Source organism: Ambystoma mexicanum, chromosome 14, assembly GCF_040938575.1.
Source record: "Ambystoma mexicanum isolate Mex_15411 chromosome 14, UKY_AmexF1_1, whole genome shotgun sequence".
Classification (NCBI taxonomy): domain Eukaryota; kingdom Metazoa; phylum Chordata; class Amphibia; order Caudata; family Ambystomatidae; genus Ambystoma; species Ambystoma mexicanum.
This window is the reverse complement of record NC_090940.1, coordinates 132,688,370-132,714,870: the sequence shown is the minus strand read 5'-3', so window position 1 is coordinate 132,714,870 and position 26,501 is coordinate 132,688,370. Positions and strand designations below refer to the sequence as shown.

Sequence of the window (26,501 nt, the reverse complement as noted above, 5' to 3'; positions counted from 1 at the left end):
AACCGAGTAATTTTGCACGTTGTAGGGTGACACATGCACAAACGCATTAACCTACCAGATCACACAGTGCATCTGTTATCCGATGCCATGGTCACTCATAGTCACCATCAGCTACACAAAGGACCTGGAGTATGGTGTTTTTATGACACATTGTTCCTTTCACCCACAGTCCTTCGGTTGAACATCCACCTCCATGGTTGAACATCCATCTTCAACTTTCAAAATTGTGCAGGACCAGCCAGCAATTTAAACATCTTTGTCCAGTGCGGGTAAGAGCCAACCACATTGTTCTTGCTATCAAGTGCCCCCCACCACCATATCAAATCCACACATTTGAAACACTTTCCTTGTTACATCGATCTATGAAGCACGCTAATAATTCCGGATCTGACCGACCAACCCCTTACTGATGAACTGAAGAATCAGAATTCTTGCCATTGTGCAATACGATACGGAAAGATCCATTATCTTTAGAGTCTCTCTTTGTGAGTCAAGCATTAGATGCATTCAAAATGGTTTCTTTTTACTCCTTGAACCCCACACACTTCTGACTCATGTTCTCTGTCTATTATGTTGACAGATCACGTAGGACCGTCTTGTTCAATTTTCTCTGTCCTGATGAAGGCCGTCCAAGTTACAGCCAAACAAGTACTACTTTGAGGCCGAAACACAGTTGTGTAGGCCTTATGCCATGTCACATCGCCACACATGATGTATTGAATGCACTGCAATTACATTACTTTCCCCATGGTATCCCTCACAAGAGACCATTAAGACTATAATTGCTATCGAAAACCTGTCCTAAAGGAGTTATTTTGGCACATGTATTTATTCATTGTTGTATGTACATTGTATATATTTTATTGAATGTCCAATGTTCTCTCTATGTATTTGGAACATATGCTCTGATGTATTAAACCTGATTCACAGGCATTAGTTATTGTTACCATTTATACGTAGCTCCACTGTCAGGAGTAGTGTTTGTTTTCCCTTTAAGTGTTGTGGGTTCATAGTACCGTGCTCACTTGTACTTTATAAATGTTCACCCACCTGGATAGAGCAGGGACGTAACCAGGTGCCCTTTCCTAAAAAGAAAATTTCCCAAGGCTCCAACTTATTGAGTTATCAGAAGAAGTTGAGAATGATTGTTCCCACCACTGCCAAGGGTCGACGCACCGATGAAGGTCTTCTAAGCTCACTAGCCAGACAGGGATCCACCGTGACTGCAGGAACAGTTGGTTGCCAGCCGTTCTCAGGATCGGTCCATGGGTCTTCCGAAGTCTTCATGGCAATGCAGGATACTTGGCTCCTCGCAGGATCTCTGGGGAATAGTTGCAGGACTTCTTATGGAAAAATTCAGGTGAGCACAGAAACTCAGCCCATCCAATGAAGATATGCCCCTCATGCACACCTCAGCAGTGGCCCAATTAGGACAGCTGTTGGTGAAACTCATGCATACACTCCAGACATACACACAGTTGGTGTATTGAGACCAGTCAGTCCCAACCCACTTCCTGGCTTCCACAGACAGAGGTCCTGCACTAGCTCGCGAAAAAGCACAGTTTTCCCAGGCAAATGCATGCCCATAAAGGGAATTTCTCTGAGGTCCAATGGAGTCATGCTCCATAAGGCTGGTGCCCATACATCAAAGTCTGAGCCACCAGTTTTATTTTGGGTAACTCGCGGTTGGTGTAGCCTGAGGGTATTATTAGAACGAAGGGTGCATCTGAATGTGATCTTATTGATTGTAGAAGAAAGATAGAAAGGCATCTCACCCTGAAGACACTTAAATACCATGGTCAGGCCCTTAAACTGAATTCTTTGCTCAACCGGGAACAATGCAGTTTCCTCTGTGATTCAGACACTAAAGATTGACGTTTAAGGCCACATACTACCTGCACTGTGCCATTTTGTGTGACCTGCAGCTTTCTTATGTTGGTCTGGGAGGTCCCTACTAGCAGGCTGTTGCAATAATCCAACTCTGTGTTGATAATGGCAGAGGTGATCAATGCTCGGCTAGCCTCAGAAAGATATGGGCAAATCTGCCACAACAAGTTGACATAGTAGGCACAGGAGGACTTGAGGTAGGTGACATGCTTCTTAAACGAGAGATGAGAGTAAAAAAAACTCCCAGTCTTTTTACATAGTCAGAGACTTCAATATTGCTACCAGCAATCTTGAAGTTTTTATATTGAAGGTCTAGTTTTCTCATTTTTTGTTGGGTCCCTAGGATAAGCACCTCTGTTTTAGAGTTATTAAGAGCTAGAAAATTCATGGCCATCCACGATTGTCTTGATTAAAAGACTTCATTGATTTTATCAGAGTCCTCTATATAAGATCCAGAGAGCTTCAAAACAATCTGGGTGTCATCCGTGAAATTGGCCAACAGTATCCCCAGGGAAAAGAGTAGATCACATAATGGGCGGGAGTAAATGTTAAAGAGCAGAGGTGACAGGCAAGAACCCTGAGGAGCTCCACATAATTGGGAGGCTCTACATGATTGAGCACTTCCCATAACCACATTTGCGGTTCATGGTCCAAGAAAAGATTTGAACCAGAAAGCGGTAAAGGGGGTACAATTGCCAACTTGAATTAGTCTGTCTGCTAAAAGAGAGTGATCGACTAAATCAAACACAGCAGACAGATCTAACAACAAAAGTCATGCCATGTGGCCGTCCTCTATAATGTTTGCAATATTGGACTTTAAATCCAGAAGTGCAAATAGCTCCCTGACAGGGAACAACGTTGGTGGGGCTTGCACTCTCAGCTCACACGTATGTGACAAGTAAAAACAGGGTTCCACCAGCCTGTGACTCAATGCAGACTCCAAATAGGAACATTACTAGTTACTGCTTTATAATGTTTATTCTAGGCAATAGTCTGTTTTATGCACCAGATTATTTTTGTTTTCTAAAGTCCTCCAGCATTCCATCTTTGAATTCTGAAATGCCTCAGACTACACAAAGGACATTAAAAGATAATAAAAGAAATACTAAAAATTACAACAACAATAATAACGATAAGCATTGACAAGGCCAATAGTTTTGACACAGTAGAGGCATTTGCCAGCTATTGCCATTGTATATGCTCATCATTTGCCAGGTACTGTGAAGCTGGAGCACCCCTATACCTTTAAAGCTTTAAGGGCACCATGCTTTTCCCTGCCTGGGGGAGGGGGGGGAACAGGCACTCCACAGCATTTTCTAGGGTGTGAACCATTTTGTCAGTGCACTAGTTTACATACAGAAAGATACACTCATGTTTAGAATGCAGTACTTATTTCAGTCAAACTCATTAGCCCTGTATCATGTGCATGCCAACAGTTGGCAACCAGTGGCCTTAGCTCCAATCAGCCAAAAATAATGATGGCATGTTAATGTAGATGAGAATGCCAGACAGGGAATCTGGAACATGGCTTTCAAATATGTAAACGGCAGCGTTTGCTAGCTTGAGTTTACTGTGTCCAACTTTCTATGCCATATCTGATATCCCCACCTTTTCAACCTTTGAACCTTGGCAAGGCGCTCCGAGACCCTCTGGTAGGGCTAGTGCTAAACAAACATTGCAATAAATAAATAAATATACATAGACCGGCAGAAAGCCTTATTGAGGCAATTCACACACGTATTCTTTTTCTAATCTTATTTTGGGGGCTTACACAAAAAGTAAATCTTTCAATATGGTAGTGCTTTTATTGAGAAAATGGAAAGGTGATGACAGACCGACAATTTCGGAATGGGTGGATGATCTGAAACAAGTATCCAGAATGGAAAGATTGATTTTATACAGGGATAAGAAAATGAATTTGTTTGATCAAATTTGGGGCCGATTTTTGGATTTATAAGACTGTTGTCTACATGGTTTAAATCAAATCTGTAATTTTCCTCTTTTTAGGGAATGTGTATTCATTAATGTTGTGATCCTGATTTTTTTTTTCTGTTTTATGTTTACTTATTGGTTATATATTTTGAGATGTGTTATATTTAAAATTCAATAAACATGTATAATAAAAAAAAATATGGTAGTGCTTTGCGAAAAAACTAGAATCTTGCTAGATTTAATGCACTTTTCCACGCTGATCTGGTTTTGCTTCTTCAATAAAAGCAAAAGCACTACTGTCAAAAAGTAACAAGATTTCTGGCCCGCTTCCCCGCCAAACATCAGACATGAACTGTTCTGGAAATGTACATTTGGACACTGTTTAATGTTATGTTACTGACATTTGCCTCAGTACATCTGCCAATGGAGGAACTGTGTAGCCCTTTTTTCTGGTCTGATGGGGCATCACTTTACCTTTTGATAAACCTGCAGCTCCTGCTTCTTTTTCTGAAGGTCTGTTATCAGTGGTTCATCAATGGAAGGATCACTTATGCTGTATGCCAGGACGTCCAGGCATGCTTCGAGAGGCCACTTTTGGAGGAGGAGTAGGGCCAGCTTGCTTCTTAATGCAGCATCTTTCACGCCCATGAGGTACCTCCAACCATTCTCATCTGTTATGAAAGCACAGACTAAATGTGAGATGCTAGCTTCTGCAAAGACAGTTCAGAATCAGAGACTTGATCAGCTGTGGAACTTAAAATATTTTCGATCTTAAGTATTGAGAGCAGTAATCTCTTTTACAAATACCTCTTGGTTGGACACATGGAAAGTAGTAGTGTGGCTCGCCTACACTCTTGACAAGCAATAAAACATCAAACATGCTGCACTTACCCTCTTCAATCCCTTTGTAACTGTTCAGTTATGTTTATAAAGGAATAGACTCTTCATCAACTAAAACCTTTCCAAAATGATTAAAGAACACATCAAGAATGAAAGAAAGTAAGTAGACTGCAAATTGCTTTAAAATATTAAATTGTTTCATTGCCAAAATCATATGGAGCATTAGCTGGCCCCAAAAATCCCCCTCTCATCCCCGACTGGAGAAGAAATACTGTGATCGCTTAACAACATAGAGAGAGTTTAGCTATTTGACTGGCCAGTCTTGAACCTACAGCATCTCCAGCTTTATTCTTGATCCCCTAGGGCCATTTCTCATGTGGATCTGTGCTGGGCCTGTAGAATGCACTGCTCATTTCTCCCAGATATTCTACTTTGAGATAGTGCATGCATACTCTGCCCTTTTCGTGTCAGTATGTTCTTATCGAAGAGACAATGGCCTCACACATGTTGTCATCCGTCCACTTAATCCTCTACTAGTAGCATTCAATGATGTTGCTGGCATCATAATGTTCTTCTACTACTCGAATATTCACATGACCCTCACACTGCATCAGTACCCTGTGATCAAGTACATTCTGAAAGCTAGAGGATGTGTCTGGCAGCCCCCGGGGACCAGGAACCACACCTTTGGCTCCAGCTGCAGAATACAGGTGTTCTCCTGGATTCAATCCTATTTCAAGCCTCGCTTGCAGGGCCACTCCATGCACCAGATGCACCTTATGGCCCAAGAGAAGTAAGTAGTACAGCGGGAATCAAATATAGTAGAAGCCGAAATGGCTGGCCCACGGTTACCCTTGCTGCAATCTGAGAACCCTTTCATATAAGGAACATACAAAGCTGGCCTGGTTTGTCACACTGCAAGAAAGTGCAATCATGAACCCACCTGAGCTAAGGTGTTGGAGGCAGTGGGTGAAGTTGTACACAATACTGCAACAATTTCAAGACTGAGAGCTATAGCCCCAAAATCATGGAGCCGAGTGTATGCAAAGTGTTTCCAAGATGGTGACTGAGAAGATATGGACTTCCGAGCAACCAAGTGCACTTGACAAATATTTAGTCCATTGCAATATGAGCCAATCACAAAACACCACTTTCCTTACCCCTTAGGTGATACCTAACTGCAGGTCAAGGGCCCAATTGCTGGTATAAACAGGCAGGGAGATTTAGTCGGAGTCAGTGTGTAGCATTGCAGAGTAGAGCATGGGGATGTAGGAAGAAGAGACAGAGGAGGGAAGGAATGAGGACCAGAGATACAGAAAGCCAAATGAAGTCATGAAAACCTAAACCTGCCCCTTAGACTCGATTTAACCTAACTCCCTGTTAACTTTGGTATTAAATAAAAGAGAACGTGAACTTATATAAAGGTGTCTGAGTCATCTCTAAATCTCAGGCCGTGACAGCCCTCTGGAATCTGGTCCATCTTCAGGCAGGGATCAGTGAGGAGATCTCTAAAATGGCCTGGACTCTGGTGAAGAGAGAAGTTCCAATCCCATCTCAGGAAGGACCATTATTCTTCACCACTTTAAATGGGAAAGATAGCGTTGGCCCGCCCAGAGGTTCTTCATCACAGATTTCCTTTTGGCTTCCTCAGGCACGATCTCCTCCATTGAGGATTAGATTGGATGTTTTCAGAAACATGGCAGTGTCCACAATCTATGGGATTCATGGCTCCTGTCTCTAAGCAGCTTTAAACGGGCATCAGTCCTATTTATTAAAGAGATTGTTCGTAGACCTCATTTATGGGGGCCCAGATATGCCTATTCTACCAGGTTTTCAGGGTGCTTCGACTTGAGGTATCCTAACTCTCCAAGAGGTACTATAGCTGAGAAGGCAACGCAACTCTTCAGAAGGTGGACAATGGTTTCAGGGAACACTTAACACTTTTGACACAGGAAGACATGTAGGGAATATAGCTGCAAAAACCTTTATAATAAAGTTGTGCAAACTACAGCTCTTTATACTTCTGCCTTTATATCCATCTAGGTTTTGCTCTTTTGGCTCCAGAAAAAAACAATGACACTAATGCCCTACCCACTGCTAGTTATGCTAAACACTGCTCTCTCCCTGCACCTCTCTGCTGCCGTTGGTTGTAGCAGCATTCTTCTGGGTCAGTGGAAATCCTGCTTCTTGTTTTAGTGGGCAACCTCCAGAATGGTGGACAAGCTCCCGTTCTTATCCAAAATCCAGATTGGGCAGTTACACCAGCACACCATGCCAAAGATCTGCACCACTCAAACAGGTAAGCACTGTCCAATTGCGGGAGACGGGGGGTGGGGGGAGTTAGTCACAATCATCAACATCTACCCAGCTACAGACACTATTAGGACTAGCAAGCCACAAACTCAGTCAGGACCTGATCAGCCACGCAAAGGCCCTAGCATTGGAATCCAAGCCAGACCCAGGCAAGTGCATACCCTTATACAGTGCTTCCTGACCTGAGAGGGCATATCCAGGATTTCCCCAAAATATTTCCTGTAAGATGCAGAAAAAAGGAAACATTTTCAATGTTCATCAGCGCACCAGCCAGCCACCCCAAAATACACACAGAATATGTGGGAATGAAACATTTTATCAGGGCATTTTTTTTTTGCGTTACTGCTTCTACATGAGAATCGTCCATCAAAGAAATCATATATAAAAAAAAACATGTTCAACAGTAATATCGTTGTATTCCTATGTTGGTTGGGTCGCTCCAGCATGTTTAGATAAAAAGCTTTGGGAATAAGGAACCTCGAGGGCCCGCCAATGTCCAGCAACCTCAATGACATAGCGAATAGCCAAAAAATTAAATCCAAATGTAAACTGCAGTAGAAATCATAGAAGGGGGTTCTAATACATACTCACATTTCTCCACATATTCCTCACAATAGTTGGTAATTAGGTAGGCCAACTCACCCTACAACGAAAATCACTGATTGGCGGTTTGACACACATCACCCTCCATTAAAAAAAATGAAAAGAATTAAAACATGTGCCTTTACTCCTGCATTCACCTCACTATACATTCACTTTGCCATATTTGCAATCTTAGCCTTGCTTCTTCTGGCTTTCACTTCTTCTAACATTCACTTCTCATTCTAGAGAGAGACTGAGCCCTGTAATTCCCCCCTCTTTTCTGACCCATGTTCTTCCCTAAACCACACGCTTAACCCCAACCCTAACTCACAGCTAACCATAACCATTCCCATTGCCATCTTAATGCTGTGAAGATGCAAATGTAGTTAAAGCAAATGTCTGAAGAAGTGAACATAGAAGAGTTTAGAGTAAAAGAAATGTTCTGGGCAAAGTAAATGGGGGATATAAGCCACTTCTGCTTCGCAGAGCTTAGAAGCAGCACACTTTAAAGCATAGAAATGGAGGTCTGAGGGGGGCGTGGCCGAGTGGCAACGAGGATGGACGTGTAGGTGAGGAGCTCCGGAGCTGAGGAGGCTTTTTATCTCACTAAACATGCTACAGATAGATTTTCCAACATAATCAATACCATTATTTGGTTCTGGAAGGTTACTACGTCCGGCAAATGTATTTTCATTAGAAAGCATATTAACTTTGCTGACTGCTACGGATTTTACTCAGCATGCGTCGCTATGTGGAGCTGTATTTCCTCACAGTATTGCCCTCACTCACCTGACTTCGGCAATCATTTTGACAATATATCAGCGTTTCACTTACCAGCTGACCTCTACCTCGACTTGTCCGACGCCTTTCATCCTTGGCGTTGAATGTCATTGAGTTCGACGCTTACGCCCTCTGAGGTTTGCGAGGCCTGCGACAACGGCGTCGATTAGCAGAGAACCTGACACGCTAGTAAGCTGTTCAGGAAGACGCACAGCTGATATCGCGCTCGGACCGATAATGTGTTCTTTTGCATTCACAAAGGTATTTGCTGGTACAATCACAAACCGAATGGTATGTGCTAATTGCTGATACCTCTTTGATGAAAGAATTTTTTTTATAATATAACACCATACTTTTATTAAGAATTACTTATTGGAACCACTGACTTAAATAACTTTCTTCTCACTGCAACTCTGTGATGCTACTTCAAGTGTCAATCCGATATTTATTGGAAAGCATACTATTTTTACTAACCGCAACAAATTTTTACCCGGCATACATTTCTGCGAAGGGCTGAATTACCTCATAGATTCGCCCTCACATACTTGAATTCAGCGGATATTTAAACAATATATCTGTCATCCACATACCAGCTGAATGTCACCTTTAGCTTTTTGTCACCTTTCTTTTCTAATGTTTAAATCATCGATTACTACACATACGTCCACAAAAGGTTACAAGGCCTGCAGCAGTGGCGTCGATTAGAAAAAAAACGACACGCTAGTCAGCTGATCGGGACGACGCGCTGCGGGTAATCCACTCAGATACGTTCTTTCTTCATTACAAAGATATTTGCTGGTACAATTACAAAATTAATTGCATTTGCTAGCTACTGCAGCGTCTATGATAAAAGGATTTCATAACTCAACTCCAAACTTTCATTAAGTGTCATAAATGTTTTTTTTTGTTTTTACTTGTTACTTGAATAACATTATTCTTAATGCATTGTAGATTCTTTCCTACAACTGTTATTCTCAAATTGTTTGTCCTTATAAATCTGGTTGCTGCATCTATGGAACTCCATTCTCACTTCCAAGGGTATACTTTCTGCCAGACTCCAATAATTTTTCATCTAATTTAAGACTTTTCAAGAAGGCTACATAAACAACGATCTACTTATTGACTATTTTTACAGGAGACTCCCCGATCAGTACAATCCTAATACATTTGAATCTACCATTCACAGACATTTTTGACTTGAGGCTCTGCACCATCACCATACACATTTTAATTTCATCATATTTGATTGAATCTGTTGCTGGCAGTTAAAATCTTTTCTCCTTTTCATTAAATATATTGCAGCCCGGTTCCCATCGAGCTGATTGCTGCTTCTCTCAGAAACTGAAGTTTTACATTACCCTTTATTTCTTTAAATTACATCCATTAAGTACACCATCACATACTTCCACATCAACTAATTTACTTTTCTCACACTAGCAATACTATCCTACTTGTTGCTTGCCTAACTTGCTCTTTATTTCATAACCAAAAAGGAATCCTTCTGTCCCCGACCACATTTTTTTCCATTATTTCCATATTTCTCAGTCATTTACAAATAATGTCTTCCGCTGAGAATGCACCTTTTAATGCTTGCATGGAAAAAATTCTCAAACTTGGCAACATTCGTTCCTCTATTTCCTCACTTGCCTCCCGCTGATCCTCCATTCAGGAAGAACTTAAAGGCTTGAAAAGCAACATTAAACTCTTCTCTGGTCAACTTGATGAAGCAGAAGAAATGATTAGTACTGTGGAGGATAGAGTAGAAGGTCTGGAAAGTATGCAAACAAAAATACTTCAACTAGAATGTGATTTTAGAGTTGGAAGACAGAAATCGCATGACAAGAAATGAAGGTGATGATCCTATCAAATTTCTAACAAACTGGATCCCTTCCACCTTGGGGAATCACTTTCTCACCACCATTAGAACTACAACGAGCTCATAGAATCAGACCCCGCTTTACCAGTACTGATTCTGCACCAAGATCCTTCATTGCATGTTTTCTCCGTCATTAACAGGCTAGACAAATCCTTCAAGCGGCCAAGGAAAACTCCCCCATTCTCTTTCAAAATAAATTTTCTTCATACTTCTCCCAGTGCCTCCCAAGCTAACAGGAAGAGATTTCTAGACATGAGACCTAATCTTAAATCGCTTAACATCAGATATGGTCTACTAGATCCAGCAAAAAAATGATTATCACTATTCCTGATGGTCCCACTAAAGAATTTTCAAACCCAGACGAACTGCATAACTTGCTTCAAGCATTGCAAACTACTCTGATAGATACTTCATCTTCAAAATCCGGGACTAATTCCTGTTATGCTTACCAGGTCTCTGCGGAGGCGTTGGGGCACGGTTGCAGCCCTCCCGGGGGTGAGGTCGCTCGGGTCCGACTTCGCCCTCTGCCCTTATGTGGTGACTGGTGGTAATAGGTGATGCTGCTCGGGACTGCTGCTGCGTGGAGAATAGGGGGCGTGAGTATGCCAGCTTGTGCGCCTGATTCCCCTTCCAGAGCCCTTCTCCCAAACCGTGGTACCCGTGGGATGTGCTGTCCCTGGAAAGCTCACCTATTGATTAGTTTTGGCGAGCACTCCGTCCTGCTGCTTCTGGCAGGGGCGCTTGTATGATCTGGACCAAGTTCCTTCACTGGTCCCTTGAACGTGGTAGTCCAGTCCTGCTGCGAATAAGCCACTATACTTCAGGTAAGTGTTCCTGTTTGCCTTTGTCTTTCCCCATCTGTTTTTGTTGTATTGTAAAGTTCGTTGTCTTGTATTGCTGTCCATTCCACTTTTGATGTTTGCTCTTTTGCTTTCTTCCCTTGCAGGTGATGTTGCCGGCCCGGCAGAAGCTGCGGAGCTCGAGGCGGCAGCCAGAGGGAATGAGGAATGAAGCTGCAGCGGTACAGTAGCTGGTAAATTGTTAACTAGGGGGCGCACAGGGTTCAAATGCGGCGCGGCCCTAGGACGGATGTTCTAACCTCGTCTTTCTTCTTCTTCACAGGGTCAGATTTCGCGGATGCGAAGTGCAGTGCTGCGGCGTCGGGATCAAGATCACTGGATGTCAGATGAGTCTGCAGATGAAGCACCGGTTTCCTGGAGGTGAGTATGCAGGAGAACGCCTGGTTTCAAAGGTATGTAAACGGGTCCAAGCGGCGGTGAGCGTCACGTTCACCCGAGTGCACAGTAACGCGAAGCACCAGCCTTAAGGATGAAGCAGCTTATATAGCTAAGCTTCTGAAGCCACGCCCACCAGGTTCAGCCCGCCTGCCACAGCCCATGAGTCAGCACATGAAGACCATGCCTAGGGAGCCACACCCGATGATTCAGCACATGAGGATGTTCTCTGGAATAAAGGCTTTCAGCTCCTGCAAAGTTCTTGTAAAATAAAAGCACTCCTGCATTGAAATAAAGTAAAAGCACTCCTGCACTGAAATAAAGTGTTCCTGCTCACATCTCTATATGAGCTTGGCGCCAAAGGTGCCAGGACTGAGTCCAGCCAGGGCCCCTGTGTTTATGGGTCCCAAAGGGACATAAGTGAGTCAAGTGACCCATTGCCCCCATCACTAGATGGTGTGGTTTTTGTGTTCTGGTGCCTGTGGCGATGACAATTCCTTATCTAAAGATACTCAAATCCCTATGTCATCTTTCAGAATTCCCAAGAATCCATACGTAAAATATACCCTTAAACGTAGTAGATCAACCTCATCAATTCCTTTGGAGATACCAACCACCTCAAGCCATCCTAGGGACAAATCATGATCTCCAATTAAATCATTGGACTCTCCATTTACTTCTTCACAAACCAAATTATCTTATTAAATTGTAACTTATATGTTTGATATGATTATAAATTATTTTCACCTTTCATGCAGTACGATTCTCTCTTTATAAACTAGTGATTCTCTAGTATGTTTAAATCTTTCATCTCATTTCAGTCTCCTTTGCTCCTACCTCTCTTAGCTATGCTTATTCCATCTTCACACTCGACATCCCCCATGATTATCACGTTCACTTACTCTTTCTCATAACACTTTTCTAATCTCATGCCATTACTCATTCATTTATATCCTCTAATACTCATCATTTACATTCCCCTGTGTATTGTCTTCTTTGGTCTTCCTACCTTCCTTTTAGTTTTTACCTATATGTTCCAAATTCTCAATTGAATTCACTATTTTCTATTCCATTGGTTTTATAATGTTTACAAAAAACTGGTTTAGGCATTATATTGTTGACTGTATTTCAGACATATTTATTACTACAGTTAAAATCATTTAAAAAGTTTTTAATGTCTGTTAAACTCACTACCCTATCAAGTGTAGCAAGATTATTTTCCTATTAAATAAACACAAATCTGATATTTGTATACAAGAAACTCACTTATGCTCTGATAAAGAACATTTTAAGATTAAGGCACCCTGGATTAGTCACACGTTGTTTGGAAATGCCTGGACAAGAAAGCTGGAGTATCCATATTAATCAATAAGCGTTTAAATTTCACCCTAATCAGTGAAGAAAAAGATCGAGAAGGGAGATGGATAAATGCTGAAACTGTCATTAATAATCTCCCTGTCACTATTGTCAATGTATATGGACCTAAGGCCCATAATACCTCTTTTTGGTCCTCCTTTTTTTACTAGACTTGCACAAAAGACTTCTGACAGGTTACTTTTTTGCAGTGACATGAATCAGATTGTTGATTTTACCCTTGACCGAAAATCCTTGTCGAACTTTATTAATTCTAAATCCCGTTCCAGCGTCCTTAATACAATACAAAATCTAAATTTAATTGACTCATGGCGCTTCTGCATACTGAAACAACTGAATTTATGTTTTTCTCCTCACCTCACCAATCCTGGTCTAGGCTCCACTATATTTTTGTTAATTCATCATTAGCTCCCTCTATTTTAAACTCTGAAATTGATCCTATAACTATTTCAGACCATGCTTCTATTTCCACTATTCTTGAATGGTCCCCTCCCAATAAATGCTCACCTAGTTGGAGATTCAATTCATTCCTTTTGAATGATTGATCCTTTATTGATAAAACCAAAGCCTTTATTAAGGAACATGTTACCTACCTGTAACTGTTGTTCTCCAGCATGGGTCTGGCATGGATTCACATGCTCATGAATATTCCCCGTCGTCAGGCTGGGAATCCTCTGTAAAGAAAAAATCAGTTTCAGTTTCGTTTCTGAACTGTCTTTCTACTGTTAGGCAGAAACCTGCGCAGTTCCCTTAGGGACCACTGCAAAAGATTTAAGACTACAGGTGTTAGCAGTAAACCCACTTGGTAGCAGTCTGTACCACGCAGATTTACCTGGTAGGTGTGGCTGAGCAGTCAGACTTCCCTCAAGAAGAGTTAGGCAGTATGTAAAGTATACTCAATAGGCACTCAGATACAATAATACAAGCAAACACTGACCAGAGCTTTGGTATCAAAGTATATAATTATTTATTTATAAACACACAGTTGAAACACTCCAGCACTCTTATTGTAAAATATTCTAAACACAGTTACTATTATGATATATACACCCCTTTTTCCCTTATTAGAAAATCACAGTAAGACACCACTTATTTTCATACAGAGGTGAGCGCTTAACTAGATTGCACTCTACTAAGGTTGTGAAAAAGGGAGGGAAAAAGACAGAATATGCAGGGTTACACCACTCTACGATTCAGGAACACTATTAGCAAGGCAGAGAGCAAAAAGTCACTGGTGAGCCAAAGTCCAAAGGCTGGGCCCACTCTTAGAGAGAGCAGAGCACAAATGCGCCCAAGATCACAAGGTTACACTAGGCTTAGAAAGTCTTGCAGAGGGTTCAGAAAAGAGTTTAGAGAGGCTTAGAAAAGTTTAGCCAAGGTGTTCCAGGCTAACCCAGGTTCGAAAGCCGGGGGCTAAATCTACCCCATACAGTCGGTTGCAAGGGAAGCCAGGCGGGACACGGTACCTTAAGTGGGAAGGATCCTCCAGCGGTGGCAGTTGTTCCTGGTAGTGGTTGCAAGTTGCGTCGTCGTCCAGGGGAAGAGAAGATCTCGACGTGGAGGAAAGATGCAGGTCGTTGCACTACCAGGGCAGAAACCAGCCGCAGAGTTTTCCGGTAAAAGGTGGTACCTTTATCTCGCGGTCGTGGTAAAATGTGGTATTCCGGTTGCCGGGGTGCTTAGCACGGGCAAGGCGGCCACGAGATATGTCGGGAAAGCGAAAAGACGGTGCAACTGGTTATCCCCACCAGTCAAAGGAAGAAGACTCTCCGGCGGGAGATTTCCTCTGACGTTGGGAAAAGTGGTGAGACGGTCCAGCAGGGCTCCACCGGTCGTGGTGTCGTGGCAGGTCGGCTCAGCTTCTCCCTCGTCGGATTCTAGGGTCCTGTGGCGACTTCTGAAGTTCCAGTCCCCAAAGCCCTGCTTTTATGCAACAAACCCCCATTCACTCAGCCTAGCTGTCACTCAAACATGCTAAGTGGTGAGCCGGCCGGCTCACCACTTGGGCCAATCAGGACGGAGTGCGACTTGAGTTGCCTAGACAACTCAGTCCAGGGTGCATAAATTCCCTTCCACCCCTCCTAAGTACCCCAGACATAGTGGCACCACTTTGGAGGGCTTCTGTGCAGAAGCCCGCCAAAAAGTGGAACAAAAGGGCTCGACTTGGGTTGGAGTCACAGAAGAGAACACAAACGCCATTTTAGAATCAAGTTTTGGCAAAAAAATACCAACCGGAGAATTAATATTAATTAAATAAACCGGCGGTATGTTCGAGGCTACCTTAAATAATTAAATAAAGATAGTAGCCTAAAACAATGGGAAATCCCATAGGAAAATATTTGCGGTTGAATATAAAAAGTAGTATCCACTGCCACCAGCCAAAACTCGATCAGGGGGGACGGAGACGTGCCCCCTCGACTAACAGACCCTAGGGCAATCGAATTGCCCCAGCCAGTACGTCCACAATATGATGGTTTGTACTGGTTCTGTTCAGAATTTAAGACTATTAAAGTCAATGGTGACTTTACATGCCCTGGGAGACAGTAGTCAGTCCCCAGGTATGGAGTCTATACTGGGGGGGTCACTATAACACACATCACAAAAACACATGAAACCATATGGAGTAAAAGACCCCATAGCCCATTAAACACATCTAGATTCAAAGAAACACACTCAAATCATGTCCAAGAGTGAGGGTAAAAGAGTCTCACTCTTGGCAGGAGAAAAAAATAAACCCCAAAAAATCCAGCAAAGCTGCTGGGGGACTCACTAGGTTAGGAAATTCAGCCTAAACAGAGAATTCTCCCTAACATCTACTAATAACCAATCACTGGTCTCTGGGTCACATTGCCCCACAGCCAATGACTGTCCTCTACCTTAGCCCCTCCTCTGGCAGCCATCTTCAGATTTGGTAGCACGTAAAGTGGCAGTAGGACCAAGAGAAGAGCCGCAGAGGCGTTGGAGGGAGGGTTCGCATGTGAATCCATGCCATACCCATGCTGGTAACTTGTTCCTTCTCCAGCCTGGGGTCTGGCATGGATTCACATGCTCATGAATAAAAGAATGCACAGCAGTGCACACATGCACAACCACGGGTAGTTGCAAGACTCAACATTAAGCATTTCAACAACTCAACATTAAGCATCCCTTACCTCCTCACCAGGCTCACCTTCAAGCGAACAGTTTGCGTAGCACTGCTTGGCCGACTCTGGACTTCTCCCTGGAATCCCGGTCAACGCAGTAGAATTTCGTGAAGGTGTGCGTCGACCTCCACGTAGCTGCCCTGTAGATGTCCAGCAGGGGCACACCAGACAGGAATGCCATGATAGCAGCGGTCGCTCTGGTCGAATGGGCTCTGACGGCTGGGCAACGGTCGGTATGCCAACCAAAGTTCACAAACAGCTGTGATGTCTTTCGAAAAATCTTCGTGCAGTCCACGTAGAACCTCAGCACTCTAGCCACATCCAGCAAGTGTAAAGTCCTCTCAGCAGGCGACGAAGGCGAAGGGAAGAAAACAGGCAACACCAAGGGCTCGTTGAGGTGGAAGTCCGACGGCATCTTGGGCATGAAGGAGGGGTGTGTCCTCAGCACTACCCTCGCCTCTTGGAATGTCAGGTACGGCGGTTTACAGGAGAGGGCCTGGATCTCTCCCTCTCGTCACGTGGAGGTGATGGCCACAAGAAACACCATCTTCTACGATACGAATTTCAAGGGTGCCGAATGCAAAGGCTGGAATGGCCGACCCATGAGCCTGGTCACCACCACATTGAGCTCCCACGCCGGAGCCGGAGCCTTCCCCGGCAGGAACGAGCGGAATAGTCCTTTCATGAACTCCTTCACCAGGCGGTGGGACCACAGCGATGACCGCCCCGGAGTTCTGGTGTAGCGGGAGATAGCCGCCAGATGAATGTTGATGGAGGCATGGTCCAGCCCCGCCTTGGCCAGCGACAGCAAGTATGGCAGCACTTGAGGGGCCGTAATCCGTAAAGGGTTGATCTTCTGTGCATGGCACCAGACAGAGAACCTCTTCCACTTATGTCCATAGCACTTAAGAGTCGATGACGCCCTGGCCTTGGCAAGTACCCTCCTTGCAGTCCGCCGGGACATCGTAGCTGCCAAACTCTAGTGCTGCAGGAGCCAGGCCTGCAGGTTCAGGGATCCTGGGTCGTGATGCAGGATTGCGCCTCCTTCCCTGGCGAGAAGATCCACATCCGCCGGAAGCTTGACTGGAGGGGACATGACATGTCCAAAATGTCCGGGAACCATATCTGTCTCAGCCACGCCAGTGTGCGAGGAACATCCCGCACCAGGACCGTCTGAGTTGACTGATGAGTCGCAGAAGCAATGGTGGAAAGCATAGAGGAACAAGCCGTCCCAGGGGAAGGAGAATGCATCGCCCATGCTCCACGGCTGGGGAAACCTGCTGGCAAACCTCCAGCACTTGGTGTTCATCGCCGTCGCGAAAAGATCGATCTGGGGATTGCCCCATCGTCAGAATAGGAGATCTACTTGATCCTGCTGAAGTTCCCACTCGTGGCAAGAGCGCAGTTCCCTGCTGAGTGAGTCGGCGACATGTTCTTTACTCCTGCCAGGTGGGAGGGTACCAGGAACAACCCCTGGGTGACAGCCCAATGCCACAGATCCTGCGCTTCCTTGGATAGAGCTGGGGATCTGGTGCCCCCCCTGCTTCCGGATGTAGAACATCGTGGTGGTGTGGTTGGTGAAGACCCATACCACTTTGCCCTTAAGGGGCGGAAGGAAGGAGGGGCCAGAACAAGGCCGGAGCTCCAGGACATTCATGTGCAGAGACCTCTAATCCGGGAGCCAAAGGCCTCTTGCGTTGAGATCTCCGGTGTGCGCGCCCCATCCCTCCAGGAATGCGTCCGTCATCACAGTTTCCTGATGCGCTGGGGTCTGGAAGTCCACCACCGGATCGCTTGAGGGAAAGTCTCACTGGGGAGATCTTGTCTTCGAAGCTTCCCATCACTTGTATCCAACGGGCGTCGAGGAACTCTTGCAGCGGCCGCATCCGCAACCTGCACAGTCGCACAAGCCAGATGCATGACATCATGTCGAGCAGGGACTTGATGGACTTCACCCTGGCAACTTCCATGGTCAACAGCCAATGCACCTTGCCCAGGATGGCTTTCATCCTCTCCTCCGACGTTTGAGTCTGGCACGAAGGAACAGACTCGTCCACTGCCTTGCCGAAACAGGTTGTTCCCGTCGAAGGGAAATTCCAGTACCCTGTACCCTGGTCTGTACGTCCTGATGGAAGTCGGTGGCCTTGAGCCAATCGCGCCGGCGAAGGCAAACGCTGTTGGCCATCTGGCGAAACCCGGTGTTGGCGATATCCGTGGCTACCGTGATGGTGTGGTCCGACGCCACCCGCCCTCTTGCAGGATCTCCAGGGCCTGCGTCCTCTTGCCCGTACCAACGGCGCTCCCGTTGTCCGTGGACTTGCAGTGCTTTACCTTTTCTTAGGCCCCCGTCACCGGAGCGCCCTCAAAGGTCTTAGAAGACCGCTCAGACTACTTCTTCTCACCTGCTGCTGGGCTCTTCGCCTCCAGCCAGTTAGCGAGTCTAGTACAACGGTCTTCATGGTCCGGACGAACATGTTCTTGTAGAACGCACAGTCCTCCTCCACTTGTGACTTGTCGGAGTGCAGGCAGTAGTGGCACCAGGAGTGTTCATTCTCCTTGAAGACATTCTGTAGTCCATATCCTGGACAGATCCTAAATATTTAGATCCAACGGGTGTCGAGTCTCCTTTGTCTTGGGCCATGTCCACACAGGGTAGGCCTCAAAGATCTTCCAGAGTGAAATTTGACTAAATTCTGCCCTTCAGGGGCGTAGAGAGTTCCGAAACGGGTCCCCGTTAATCGGAAGATGAATCGGTGGAGCTTGGCGCTCGATTTGACCGAAAAAATAAGAGTAAACTCTTTGAAAAAAATCAATACACATTAAAAACTCGAGAGCTAAGCACGAGGACTCCCAACACTTGAACGTGCAGTAAAAATCTGAAGATTGCTGCCAGAAGAGGGGCTTAGGTAGAGGGCAGTCATTGGCTGGGGGCAGTATGACCCAGAGTCCAGTGATTGGTTATTAGTAGAAAGACAAACGAAACTGAACTGATTTTTTCTTTACTGAGGATACCCAGCCTGACGACGGGGAATATTCATGAGCATGTGAATCCATGCCAGACTCCATGCTGGAGAAATAATTTTTCTTTAACAACCTTCCTGAACATGCATCGATACATAACTGGGATGCATTCAAAGCCCTCCCTTCGAGGATTTATAATCCAATTCGTTGCCATCAAAAAGAGTCTGAATCTATTCTTGATTCAATTAAAGAACTTGAGAAAACATAGTATGCAAACCCTGGTTCTGCAATACTTAAAACTCTTATGACTAAACATCTTGAATTTAATAAAATGTGCACGGACAAAGATGCTAATTCGAACCTCAGATCTAAAACACAAGTTTATAAGAACTCCAACAAAGCTGGTAAAATGTTAGCTTCTTATCTCAAGAAGAAAAAAAGAAAAATCTCTTATAACCCATATCATCTCACCTGTAGGTAGTAGATTAACTAAACCAAAGGACATAAATTATGCATTTCTTCATTTTTATTCCAAATTATATTCACACAATTCTTCCATTAACTCTGAAAATATCAAATCTTTTCTACAACCTAATAAAAAAACTAATGTATCGGACATAATTGATTCATATTCTCTTGACTCCCCTATTCCTATCTCTGAAATTAAACAAGCTATACTTAATCTTAAACCCAACAAATCCCCTGCTCCTGATGGATTCACAATAGATTTCTACAAAACCTTTATTGACTCTATCGCCCCCTAAACTCTGATTTATATTCTGACTTTGTCAATATAGGACATAGCTCTGGTTCATTTAGTGAAACCCTCCTTATTCTATTTCCCAAACCTGATAAAGATCCCTCAATTATCAAATATTATCGACGCATCTCTCTTATTAACTCAAAAATATACGCAAACATTCTTGCGAAACGCTTGGAAGCCTTCCCCCCTAATCTTACACACCCTGATCAATTGGGATTCATTAAAGGGCATCATGTTTAATATTCTAGCACATTACCAAAACTCAAATGTTCCATTGGCCCTTATTACCCTTGATGCTGAAAAAGCTTTTGATTGTGTATCCTGGTCCTTTATGTTTCATTCACTAAACTGGCATGGACTTCCTTCCCACTTCATCAACTTAGTCAAAATTCTGTACTCCTCACCTACTATTCGCATCAAAATTAATAATTCTCTTTCCTCCTCGTTTAGAGTTGAAAGACGCACTCGTCAAGGGTGTCCCCTTTCTCAGTTATTGTTCAATCATGCCTTAGAACCCCTTCTTCAAAATATCAGATTAAACTCAGCCATCTAAGGAATCTCTATAAATAATAAAAGTAAACTTTCTGCGTACGCCGATGATATTCTAAACTATCTTTCTGACCCAGCCTCCTCTATCTCCCATTTAATTTCCACCATTAACGATTACTCTGCTGTCTCTGGCTATAAATTAAACTTCGATAAATCAGAAGTTATGCCCCTCACTTATACTTATAATAAGGTCAATACTCCCTTATCTGGTCGAGAATGCCAATCATCTCATATCAAATACTTAGGTTTGTTATTACTAAAGACATCTTTACTACTATCAATTTTAACACTAAACACTTAATTGAAAAAGTCAATGAAATGACAGAGAGATGGTCTGCACTTTTTCTCTCATGGCGGGGTCATCTAGATACTATCAAAATGATGATCTGTCCCCATTATACTATATTCGCCTTCCATGATTCACACCGCTATTCAATCCTCATTTTACGAAAGACTTGATTCATGACTTCTTAAATTTCTTTGCAACCACAAAACCCCTTGCATTGCAGCTAACAAACTAAAACTTCCTCAATCCTCTGGTGGAATTAAATTCCCTAATTTCAACTTTATCACAAATCCTTTGTACTAAAATAACTACTTTTTTTCCTTTTTTTCAACATTATGAACCCTATCTTGACAAAGCTCCTCTCTCGATCAATACGGAAGCTAGCATTATTTCACCACTTTCCCTCTCTCACTTTCTAATTACATGCTCCTGGCCTAAGATTTCCTCTTATCCATCTCTTCACTGTTTCAAGATCATCTGGAATAAACTTCCTACTAAATCCTTCAACAAAATCAACCCTGAAGACTCATTTCTATGGTTTAATAAACAAAACTCTACCAAATCAAACCTTTAGAATATTTACAGATAGTATAATTCAGGGATCAAATTCGCCAAACAATTTATTCTAAATTCAGAAGCAATCCCTTATCAATGAATATGCTCACAATACAATAGTCACACTTCTGACTTTTCCTTTTATACTTCTTTAATCAAATCTATCACTAAATTCCTTCCTACAAATTTCATGTGTTTCTAAATGACCCTTCCTCCTCTAATTAATCTTAGTACTACAAGACATTGGGAAACGGATTGGACCCTCCAGCTCACTCCAGAAAATTGGACTAAAATTTGGGAAGCATGTCAATCCACGTCTCCTGCTGCCAATCTCACTCAAACCTATTTTTTTGTTTTTCTCTGTGCTTTTCTCACCCCTAGCAGTATTGCTAAAGGTTTTGCTGGAGCTTCCAACAAGTGTTGGCCAAATAATGAACCTAATGCTGATTTCACTCATTTAATCTACAAATGTAAATTTGTTCATGCTTCTTGGTCTAAAATTTAGGTACAAATACAATCAATTTTTATCCTAACAGAACCCCTAATGCTTGCTAATCTTATGGTCGGGCCTATAATCAATCCGAATATAAATCTAAGTGACTCTTTTTCTCTGTTTAATATGTTTGTAAACATTGCTTTTCATAATATTACTTGCAATTGGAAAAATGCTACCAACCGGTCATATAATCTTTGGTGGAACTCTATTTGCTCTATTCATCGAATAGAACATGGTCATGCCTTGTCATCTGATTGTTTACATAAATTCAACAAAAAATTGAATATTTTACACAGTATTTGAATACTCATGTTTTAAGTCATATTTAAAAATATCCTCCCCTCCACTTCTCTCTCCCTTTTGTTTCATGCCTGGTCTTTTTTTTGTTTTTAATGAATTTGAAGAATGACATACAATCCGGTCATGTATTTAAATCCCCAGCCCATTGGACCAAAGATCTTGAAAGTTAGGGTATAGGTGTATTTGAATTTCCAAATGTGGCATGTAAATAAAAATTTCTTGCGTTATCTATTATTGAATGCGTTTCTTTGGCTTTAATTGGAACAAAATGTAAATTAATTTACCCTCGGAAGCTGCACAGCAGAGGACTGCATCCTTCAGAGTAGCCATCTCATCGACGTGCCCAGGGTACATGTCCAAGATTGTCCCAGCTCTAGCATAGTCCTTTGCTGTGGATAGCTGCTGAAAAGCATCCGTTAAGACATCGGCGCCGGTGGCAGAATGTAGGCCTAATAGCATGAGAGAAACACAGGACTTGCCACAGAGCTCACTTGCAGAGCTGCACCCCCCCTCCTCTGTAGTTTGGTCAACGGGCTCAAGCATTACACTCAGGAAGTTCTTCAGGCTTGGAAACTCCTCCAGCAAGAGCTCACACTCTCTAGATATCTGTTCCATCTCCAGAGGGGCTTCTCTTTTGCTTCCAATCAGTTCTTTCCAGGACAAGCCTGACTTGGGTACTTTTTGTACCCTGGAAGCACTCAGACATGCAATTGCAGCAGTTAATTTGGACTGGGACTTCAGGAACTCCAGTGCGGACGTGGTGAGAGCGTACTGACTGGAGTCACCTGGCAAGGAGGAGGAAAGGCTCTCGCAGATGCTTTGCTCATCATGCACAGGTAGATTATGGAACACAAGTGCAGCGTCGGGCAGACAGGACTCGGTGAGCTGCTGAGTCAACTTGTGAATGTTTGCGAGAAGAGATTGAGTCTGACTATGTTTTCTTGCGTTGCATAGAGGCAAGGCCTTGCAGCAGCAGGTCACAATAACATGCTGCACATTAACATTCAAGGCTTCTGCTCTCAGCAAAGAAGATAGCCTGTGGAAGCAAAAACAAATATGCATAGGTTTAGTAAGCATGCATCAGGCACATTTCCCATGCTTACTTTCAGGTCAAAGAAGGCTCTCAAGGATTACATTTGTGTCGTGTATCCTTTCCACTTCACAGATCTTGGGTTCACAGTTACATTTTTGTTTACCTTTATAAAACATTGAAATGTGTAACCCTTGACTCCAACACATTTTTAAAACATTGATTTTACAAAAACATTAGTGAAGATTGCATAGACCCATGTTTTAAAGAATTTGTACAAATGTTATATTGTGGCAGAGACAATCTGTTCCACTAGATATGTTACAGATAAATATGACAAGCATTACTTACTCCGTTATCTTCCTGTGGGTTTTATCTGCTTAGAATCACATGCTTTGCATAGGCCGCCATCTAGTGGTTGGCTTTGAGTATGGTATCTTTTTTTAAATAAAGAAACCGGAGGTTGACGGTTCGTTTCCGTCAACTATCACTTAAACTACGTGTACAGGGACCCATGACCCTTGCTCTGGACCCTTATGGGTCAGTGTATAACAGAGTTGAATGGACCGAACAATCTATCTAGCAAAGGTGGCCTTTGTTACTGTGTCACCTTCTTTGGCCATTGCAAATGAAACAAAGAATTGGTTTGTTTTCTAAATTCTTGTGTTCTGTCAAGGTAGAACATCACAGCTCTGCATACATCCCTTCTAGAGTATGCAGTTTTCACCCTGCCCACATCTTTGCACGCTGGGGAAAAACAATATTAATTCAGTGGAGGGATTAATGTGGACATTAGAGTTCTTAAAACCACTTAATGTTTATTTAATTATCCTTCTAATTTAAAACGACTGCTTTTAGGAAAGCTTCCATGCAGGCGGGTCCCCAGAGTGGGGCTTTATGCATTGGGTCAAAAGGGGCCTGCATGATCCTTTGCGGGACTCTATTAAGATCCTATCTGGGAAGCGGGTGAGCAACCGGTGGGTGAATCCTCTTGACTCCCTCCATAATAGCTTTAACAACAGGCGCTCTCAACCAGGATATTTTGTGTTGAGAATTGAGGTAGGCTGATGTCAGGACCTCCCAAATGAAGCTTTCACATTATCGGACCGCCCCATGGTAATTCTGGCTTATGCATCAGGACGTACACTGACGTACATAAACAATAAACACCTTCCCCTTTTGATGGCGACTTCGCAACTAATTAAAAACCTGGATGTGCCCTGTGCTGTGGAAAGATGCCTGTTCCGTTCGTTTGTGGAAGAAATCCTGCTGTGTACGTTTTTTGTTCCTGCTTTCAGCTACCGCGACTCGGCAATCCTGTGAATGCGGTAGGTTTATGTTGGCATGCTTTGGGGAGTGAATTGAGAAGTCGGGTGCTCACGAAGGCTGGCAAGGACTTGTGTAACCTCTTAAACGCATGCCGTTTCTATGCAGCTCCCAGCTCTCGAGCAGACGAGCTCACGTTAAAGCTGCCTTTGTACTTTCCAGCAGAAGATTGTTTTAATAAGATAATGCAACCGTTACAGCTGATACCTGCTAAAGAGCCACGTTTCCCCCACAGAACCGACTTTGTACTTCAGCTTTGTGTGAAGCTGTTTTGGAACGTGAGATTTTATTACAGTATTCTCGTTTTGTATCACAAGAATAGATACAATCTTTTTTTTTCTACTAAAATCAACTGCAAGCGGCAATTTTTTTTTGCGTTCACAATAAAACAATTTGTTAAATCAGAACTTCTGGCGAGTTCGTGAGTTGGGACAGATTGCGAAGTCCATTAACACCTGCTTATTGAGACATGGAGGCGAAGGTGCAACAATTGGAGGGACAGGTTCAAGACTAAATACAAGCCAATTTGACATTACAGGAAACTATTCAAAGATTACAGTCACAAGTGGACCTAGGAACAGCTCAAGCTCCGGGCACTGAAGTTCCACCCCGGCTGCTTTATCAGACAGGTTTGATGGAAACCATAAAGGTTATCAAGTGTTTGTCAATCAATGTCAAATACATTTTTGTATAGAGATTGAGCTTTTTTGACTGATCAAGCCAAAGTGGCATTTGTTTTGAGCAATTTAACAGGAGATGCAGCTTTGTGGTCCACTCCTTTATTAATTAATCAGAATCCGCTGATGCAAAGTTTCAGCGGCTTTGAAAGAGCGTTAAAGTTGATCTTTGTAGTCGTCAAGTCCAGCGATCACGTAGAGCTGGACTTATGGACCTAACCCAAGGGCCCCTAGAGCGAAGGGATTATACAGCCAAATACAAGCATTTATCAGCAGAAACGGATTAAAATGAACTAGTTTTGCAAGCCCATTTCACAAAGGGGCGCAGGGAAGATATCAAGGATGAATTGGTCCATGTAGAACACGCTCATAATATGAATAGGTTATTCGATGTAACATTGTGAATCAAACAATGTTTGGCAAACAAAGGAAGAATACCCAGAGTCGTTATTCTCTTCCTCAACCATTGGAAAAACGATCAGTGCCCCGAGAGGGAAGTCCAGAACCTATGCAATTAGGAGGACTCAGAGGACCAATTTCTGTTGAAGAGAGAAATCGAAGCAGAAGAGAACAACTGTGTTTGTATTGTGGTAAGAAAGGACACTATTTGAGGTTGTGTCCTACCAAACCAGCTTTGGGAAATGCTTGCGCTTGTTGTTAACCCAGGACAAAGTGAGAAGCGTGATAATCCTCCTGTTATAGCATTTATTGGGAGTTTGTTGGTTAGCCCCGCTCATGTGCATCTCCCCATCACATTGCAACAAGATGGAGCCCTTGCCATCAGTACAGCAGCACTATTGGACAGTGGAGCATTGGGGAATTACATTGATTATGAATACGCTAAGGGGGTGGGTTTACAATTCATTTCCTCAGCCTGTGAGCTCTGTAGACGGACCTCCGCTATCATCAGGAGAAATTGTTCACCAAACTCAAGATCTGGTAATACGATGTCAGGGCCATAAATTAAGTCTTGTCTTTGATATCATTAATGCACCTCAATTTACATTGATACTAGGCTTACCCTTGTTGGAAAAACCAACCCTCTGATAAAAAAGGGGTACCAAAACTATTACCTTTGGATCTCATAGATGTATGACATTGTGTAATATACCAGAAGACATTATCTCTTAATATCGTACGGTAGAGTGTATACTTCAACAGACTACAGTGGCCACTATATACATTCCTCCAGAGTACCTGGAGTACCAATATGTGTTGAGTGAAATTAAATCTCAGTATCTACCACTGCACCAACCTTTAGATTGTCCTATTGATCTGGAACCAGGTGCAGCTCTATCTACTGGAAAAGTGTATGCACATACAGGAAAAGAAAGGGACACATTAGAGGAGTACATTACTGAGAGCCCTCGTAAAGGATATATATGCACTTCTAAATCACCAGCTGGGGCCCCATTATTCTTTATAAAGCAATGTGATGAAGGAGTCAGACCTTGTGTAGATTATCGAGATCGGAATTCAAAGGCTATCACAAATCAATATCCTTTGCCCCTGATTGCACCATTGTTGGAACAAATACAAGGATCACAGATCTTCTCAAAGTTAGATTTACGATGTGCATATAATTTGGTGAGGAGG

The 26,501-nt window shown here is 43.2% G+C and overlaps 1 protein-coding gene across 2 annotated transcripts in view; it reads right to left on the bottom strand.

Annotated features, from left to right (window-relative positions):
• ZFYVE26 (zinc finger FYVE-type containing 26) overlaps nt 1–26,501 on the bottom strand; it is a 1,501,667-nt gene that overhangs the window by 816,578 nt on the left and 658,588 nt on the right. For both annotated transcript variants that reach the window (XM_069638726.1, XM_069638727.1), the window contains exons 20-21: nt 22,157–22,908; nt 4,294–4,490 (exon numbers count right to left, since the gene is read on the bottom strand). In XM_069638726.1, coding sequence (XP_069494827.1) covers nt 4,294–4,490; nt 22,157–22,908 — 949 coding nt within the window. The remainder of the gene's footprint in view (nt 1–4,293; nt 4,491–22,156; nt 22,909–26,501) is intronic.